The following is a 7016-nucleotide window of genomic DNA, read 5'->3' on the forward strand; positions in this document are numbered from 1 at the left end:
AAACAGGTGTAAGACTTCCAGGTCTGTTTGAATATCTTTATGTGTATATAGGCCTTCAGTATGTCATTTAATCATCATTTTACAATGGACCAAAGGGGGGACCGCGTGTTGATTGCATCATTTTACAAGACAAGACAGTTAAGTTACAGATATACAAAATATGTTATATACAAACTACTGTAGACTCTTTCTTTGTCGACCTAACTCACGTTTCCATGAAAAAAAAAGAAGATTCATCTCGTCAGGGCCGGTGAAGATTACTGTGAATTTAGAGCCAAACTACGACTTTAGGAGTAACATGTAATGCAATAAGCCATTTGTGTCCAAAGTGCAGTGCGGGGGCCACCAGGGGGCTGCAGGTGATGATGGATTGTTTCACATTTCATTCATTAATCACCAGAAAACACAGCCTGTGAGTCACTAATTTGATCAGGTGTTACACTGTTATCTCTCCACCTGCAGCGGGCCCATACACACTCATCTACTCAAACAGCTCCCCGGTGGACTGAAGCGCTATTTCTGGAATAGATGGGGCTGTGGGCCTTGGGTTATGGGCAACATTTGGCCCGTAAGGACTTTGTCTACCATGTCAGGGTTTGTTGGGGATTCCAGGATTTTAAATGTGTCCAAGACAGCTAATAAAGGCAACATCGTCATGAGTTCAGTACGTGCAGCAGCAGTTCAGGGGGGATCTAGTCCTTGAACCCACCCCCCACAGAGTCCCATCAGGGTCCCAGAGATTGGTCTTGGTGGTGTAGCCTACTTGTAGGAGGTCCTGGCCTCTCTCAGCGACCTGTCATATGGCATGGAGGCGAAGAAAGAGTTCCGGAGCTGGCAGTTGATGAAGAACACAATGAGCAGCACTAAGAGGAAGAGCAGCAGGCACATGACGATGTAGGTGATCAGGTCCGGTTTGTGGAGCTCGCCCTCCCGGAGCCCTCCTCCCCCCCGGCCCGCGGTGGGTCTCAGGAGAGCGGCCACGCTCACCGAGCCGCCGTGGGAGGCGTTCAGGGAGGAAGGGGCGTGCGTGGAGGACTGGGCCATGAGGGCCAGATCGAAGACCGGGGTGTCGGTGGAGTTGAGGAGGATCTGCCTCAGCATGGCGCCTAGCGGGCTCTCCGGCTGCGTCGCTCGGCTGGAGGGTGGAAAGACACGGAGAAGGTTAGGTAGCCTACTGACCCCGTCTGCGTTCAGTCTGCGCGTCCTATTTCTGATGCAACAAAAAAGAATTGTGTGAAAGATTTTGGAACGAGCTTGCATTAAAACAAATCAGGTTATCAAGAAATATAATGATTGACAAGGTCGCTGATACACTTCTTCCAGTGACACAGATAATCTGCACTGTTTGCGGAAAACAAATCAGGTCATGCCAGAAGTGATCATAAATAGATCATAAAGTGGGCTGCAGCCACTGTTAACACTGGATTCCTAAAATTGCCTCAGGACCTGGTGTTCTGGCTCTTTGTGGATAGTCAAAAACAACATTATACGAACCGGATCACATGGTTTTAGTCAAGAGAATTACTTACTTTGGTGTGCGCTGCGAAGACTTCCGCAGGTGAGCTGGAAAAGACAAAATCCCGGCTCCGCATTCCTCAGCGTCCCCGGTTCCGTCCGCTCCAGCCCCGCCGAGGGCGCGCTGTGGAGACGCGTCGGGTCGATGGCTTTAAATGCTCGCCTGCAGACCATATGTCGCTGGGAGGGATATTAAAGCGCCGTCTGCTGTCACATTAAATCGAACTGATCAAATCAAACGTGTCAGCGGAGATCACTGTCCCAGTTTAAAGTGCACATTACCAATTCCACTTGTTGGCGTTTAAATCCCAAATGGTCCTGCCGCGCGTGTGGTCGAGCACAGGCAGCTTTATCGCAGGCTACTGTATCCAAGATGACTCTAGGGTAAGTGAGAGGTGGCGAAGTTCAACGGCGATCCGTGGTGCGCACACATGTCTCCTTGTGCGTCGTGGTGCGCAGTAGAACAAGCTCGCCTTCGCCCGTGCGTACAGGGCGCAGCTCTTTTATCCAGTGGAGGATAGATCCTACCGACGGTCTGCCCTCATGGGATCATCGATTCAGTGTGACTAAAATTGGACTAAAGAGGGGGTTTAACGCGCGAAAGAGCAGCAGACAGGGTCGTGAACGGCTTCCCATCTTTGTCCTGGGCTGCGTGTGTGACAGAGGGAGAGGGAGACACAAACACAAACACACACACACACGGGGGGAGAGAGACAGAGAGAGAGAGAGAGAGAGAGAGAGAGAGAGAGAGAGAGAGAGAGAGAGAGAGAGAGAATTGCAGATCAGGAGAGGTGAAGGAGGGCGCTCTGGAGCCACGTCACTGGTCAGGGATGTGCGGATGTGTGTAATTGCAAAGTCTATCTATCTATCTATCTATCTATCTATCTATCTATCTATCTATCTATCTATCTATCTATCTATCTATCTATCTATCTATCTATCTATCTCGAAAAAGTTGACTCTGACCCACTTCTGGGTGGTGTGGGGAATGTCTCACACTGGGGTGATGAGAGAAAAGGAAAAGGTGTGAGATTGGTGAGTGCGTGTCAGAACTGGTAGGTTGTGATTACATTTTAAAAAGGGGTCCCTCTACCCTGCAGTCTATTGTCTGAGCCTCAGCTCCTGAGTCATCTGGCACCACTGTCAGCACAGGCCCTATAGGAGAGACTTAAAGAGCAGCACCCATGTGTTTGCTCTCTCCGACACAAATTTGTCACTTGACACTACAAAAAAGAAGGCGCTAAAGCTGGAGGGTTGGAAGCCACTTTGCTCTTATATGATGCTTCAGACATGAGCGTGCATACAAAGGGCCTGGGGCCCTGAAAGCTCTGCCGATCTGTTTCATATTCATCTGCACCTGTTCTGTCACAATAGAATGGCTGGCAGACATAGAGGGGAGGGCAAGGACAGAGGAACACACACACGCACACATTGCAGCGAAAACCATCCCCAAATTGTAAAATGACTTTGAAACCACATGTACATGTGCACAAACAAACTTTGAGGCAAGTGACAAATAAACAGACAAATACCAAATAGTGTCCTGGTGTTCCAAATCAACTCAGTATTTGACAATAAAGAGGATTACAGTGGACCAGAGTTTGGTGTACGCCACATGGGAAATCTAAAAACAGCCTCAAGCCTTGTTTACATACACTGAGGGACAGCAATAATTGTGACGGCTAAGGAGATTACTGTTTATTATTGCTTTTTGGATGTGGCACCCAATTCCTGCTTTGCTAAGGGCTTGCTGCTATCCTCGTCCCCATCACACACATGCCTGTACACACACACACATGCCTGCACACACACACACACACACACACACACACACACACACACACACACACACACACACAAGCACACACACAGAAAGGCAAATCCGAAGTCACACAAAGGAAAATTTGACCCATTTTTCCTAGAACTATGTCAGTGCATTCAAGTGGTGATTGAGTTGAGTTGTAGTGTTAGATTTGCAAAACTCCACTGCAAGGGTGCTAACAGACCGCGCTCACACATCATAACCAGGTGTTGTGGTTCAGTTGAAGGCAAAACAAAGAAGGGCAACAAATATTGTGCAGCTCTTTGTATTGATTTGCCAAAGGCTTTTGACACAGCTGATAATGACGGATAGACTTTGCAGTATGAGTTTGTTATTTTCATCTGTTTGTTTAGTTGAGAGGGACGGGGCGCAGCTTCTTAACTTTGTGAGAGTAAGCTATAAGCTGGTTTACATCTGTAGTCCCAGGGCAGGTGGCAGAGATGATATCTCTGATAAGAAGAAATCAAACACTATAGAATAACACATATATATATACATAGTTACAAGACAATACAAATCCACTATAAAACCACAGCATCAGCAACCAAACAACAACAATCATAACAGCAAGACAAAAGCTTGGTGGGGATGCACCCACACACCACTCACTCACACACAAATTTCCGAATCAGTCGGTAAACATGATTTATGCAATACGAGGTCATATTTATTTTTAAACACAAAGCTGACTTGGTGTCAAAAAGCCTTGAGAGCCAACCGTAAATCTTATGTGCAATAATGGCAGTGTCATCTGCATACATGTGTGCTCCTAGAACTGAGCCTTGTGGTACAAAGACAGAGCAATAAATCGATGATTAAACCCATCTCTAACCCTGGTGCAGTGTTCTCATTGTTAGATAGGGCTCCATCCACAAATAGAAAAATATAAATAACATTATAAATAATGAGGAAAAATGTAATACATGATCAAATCGTTCTAAAATCCCAACTTTGAATAGACTGTGGAAGTACACACAGCACTATGATACCATACAAGTATTAACAATGGTTTTAATGAATTTCATTGATAATCGTTTTATACAGATATTATCCCAGTTTATGCATCATATGTGTTTTCAAGTCTTTCAATTATGTTTAAAGAAATAAAACAATAATGTGTGTGCGTGTGTGTTTGTGTGTATTTATATATAGAAAGAGAGTGAGTAAGAGTTGAGGTAATGTGATCGCAATATACTATGACATAAATGCTGATTGATGCCTCACCCTTTGACTCATTGTGAGAGTTATCAGGCTTTGCTCATTAGCTGCAACCCGTGACAATGGAATTTTGATTAGCAATTGTGAATTGTAATTCTCCATCGAGAGTAGTGTCGTGCAGAACAATGGCCTCTGTCCTCCTTAGTCTTTGTTCCTGTGTTCTCCCTTTGTGTCCTACTCGCACACACTCAAACAAATAAACACACAACACAAACTGTGCATCACTGGGCTATTTTCCATCCCGTCTCTGCCTCTCTAATACCCACACATCTCTTTTCCATTTCTCTCTTGTGTGGTCTGTTCCTTCCCTCCTTCTCCATCTCTCTCTCCCTCTCTCTCTACACTCCTTTCTCCATCTCTTTTCTGTTTCTTAATCCTGTTAATCCATAAAAAAACAGGAGGGGAAAAGACAACTCATCCATGAAGCACCGCGCACAGAAATTGAGATAAACAAGAAAACTGAAAGTTTTCTGGGATTTATTTTTCCGAGTTTAATAACGTTGTTTTACAAGACGATAAAAAAAGAGAGACGGAGAAGTACCTTGAAGAAGCTTAATGTTCCTGATGATGAGACATAACCAAAGCAAATGGTGCGCCATGCAAGCCAACATGGATTATGTATGTGTAGCCTTATACACACACACACACACACACACACACACACACACACACTGATGAGACATGCAGCGATTCCCCCCTCCCTCTGCACTGTCAGCTAACTGGAGAATTGCGTCTGCTCAGGGGTTGTTATTTTATTACTCTTATTTCCCATTATTTCCAGGAGGGGAAAAGGATCAAGGATTTTTTAAAATCCCCCCTCACAGCCCTCTGCCACTGTTTGTTAACACCATTAAGTTTCAGTCACCTCAAATTATGCCATGTCAAGTGAGGGTGAAGTAAAGAGCGCCAACAAAAGCGGCGGTAATCTGCACTCACAGCAGTGCTTTTCCTTGGCCATTACTGCTAATTCCTCGGAGAGCAAATTGCTCGGGTCTACTGACTTTTGTTTATTCTTGCCTCATGAAAGAGTAATAATGTTTTGTTGCTTTCCACAGCATGAGCCCCACAGAGCAGTGGAGTCATTTGGCGCACAGGAAAGGAGTCCGACAGACACCCGAACATGCTATCTGTAGAGTGTGCATCTCTGCCTTTCACTGGTAGGTTAGTTCATGAAAGACAAAGTGACCAGAAGCTGTAAAATCAGTTATAATCAATATATCTAAACAGTGCTACTGTCTCCTCTTGCTTGCGACGTACACATAGTGTCCGATAACGGCGATTCTCCCAGACAGACTCTCCAGACTAAAACACACAAAAGCCAGAGTGAGACAGAGTACAGTATGTGAACATTGATGCAGACACTCCAGTCTTGCGTACACAGACACACTACACGGGAGACGGTGGACATGTATAAACCACAAGCATCCACACACACGCACGCACAAACACACACACACACACACACAGCTACACAATTATATAAACAGAGGCAGGCTGAGAAAGCGAGACAGACAGAGAGAGTTAGAGAGAGAGAGAGGACACATGCAGTCACACTGCAACACAAACGCACACATAGCACAGTCAATAGGATCACTAATGGTGACACAAGCAGCTTGGACTCCTTTATCTCTTCTGTCAATACAATTCCATTTTCTGTCTGACTGATTTCCAACAAGGACCTGAAACAAACAAAACAAAACAAAACCCTAAAAAAAAAAAAAGCAAAAAAAAAAAAAAAGCATGCAAATGTCTCCCCCCTCTCATTTTCTGTAATTGTCTCCATTTTCTTCCAACCATCTCCACCTCAACCTCTGTGGAAGAAAATCAGCTGGCAAAATAGGATTTCTCCCTGCCAGCGCATCAAACGCCCCCATTGGCAGAAATCAGACGTTCCACAATTAGTCACTTGATTATCTCGCCAGAACACCAAACGCCGCTTCTCATCTCAGGGAGGCATAAAAGGAGAGGCTTTTACTTTCCCATCGCAGTAAAAAATGACAAATAGATACTCGAAATGAGCAGCAGCTGTCGTCTAACCCCTGAGTACACTCACACACACACACACATACACGCAGTCATGCACACAGATATGCAGACACACAGACACACAGACACACTAACACATGTTCAATTACACACATTATTAATTCAAATCATTTTCTGTGAGGAAAAACATGGAAATGCATGATACCAAAGTGATGGAGGATGTGTTCAGATCCTTAAAGTACTACACTGTAAAAATATTCACAGTCTTGCAAAGAAAATGTTACCCACGAGTGTAAAAGTATGCAAGAAAAAAGAATGCTCAGTTTTACTCACAAGGGCGTCGTTGTATGTCGAAAAGTGTTCATCAGGGCTCAGATGAAGAGACATTGTTAAAACAGCCCTCAACATGCGATTTCAGGCAATCTAATGGGAGCATCAATATATGAAGTGCATCAAAAGGGCAAAGCCTGGCTAC

At 44.9% G+C, this 7016-nt stretch overlaps 1 protein-coding gene across 2 annotated transcripts; it reads right to left on the bottom strand.

Moving 5' to 3' along the window:
- Positions 1 to 6: 6 nt before the first annotated feature.
- LOC119007470 (small integral membrane protein 32-like) lies at positions 7 to 2205 on the bottom strand. 2 transcript variants are annotated; one of them, XM_037077191.1, is made up of 2 exons: positions 1530 to 2205; positions 7 to 1210 (listed from the first exon to the last, which is right to left on the bottom strand). In XM_037077191.1, the coding sequence occupies exon 2, from the start codon at positions 1099 to 1101 to the stop codon at positions 760 to 762; it is 342 nt and encodes a 113-aa protein (XP_036933086.1). In that variant the 5' UTR covers positions 1102 to 1210; positions 1530 to 2205; the 3' UTR covers positions 7 to 759. The 2 variants fall into 2 exon arrangements, with proteins under 2 accessions (XP_036933086.1, XP_036933085.1); XM_037077190.1 differs by having other exon boundaries at positions 8 to 1135.
- Positions 2206 to 7016: the final 4811 nt, after the last annotated feature.

The sequence above is a fragment of the Acanthopagrus latus genome, chromosome 18 (assembly GCF_904848185.1).
Source record: "Acanthopagrus latus isolate v.2019 chromosome 18, fAcaLat1.1, whole genome shotgun sequence".
NCBI classification, from domain to species: domain Eukaryota; kingdom Metazoa; phylum Chordata; class Actinopteri; order Spariformes; family Sparidae; genus Acanthopagrus; species Acanthopagrus latus.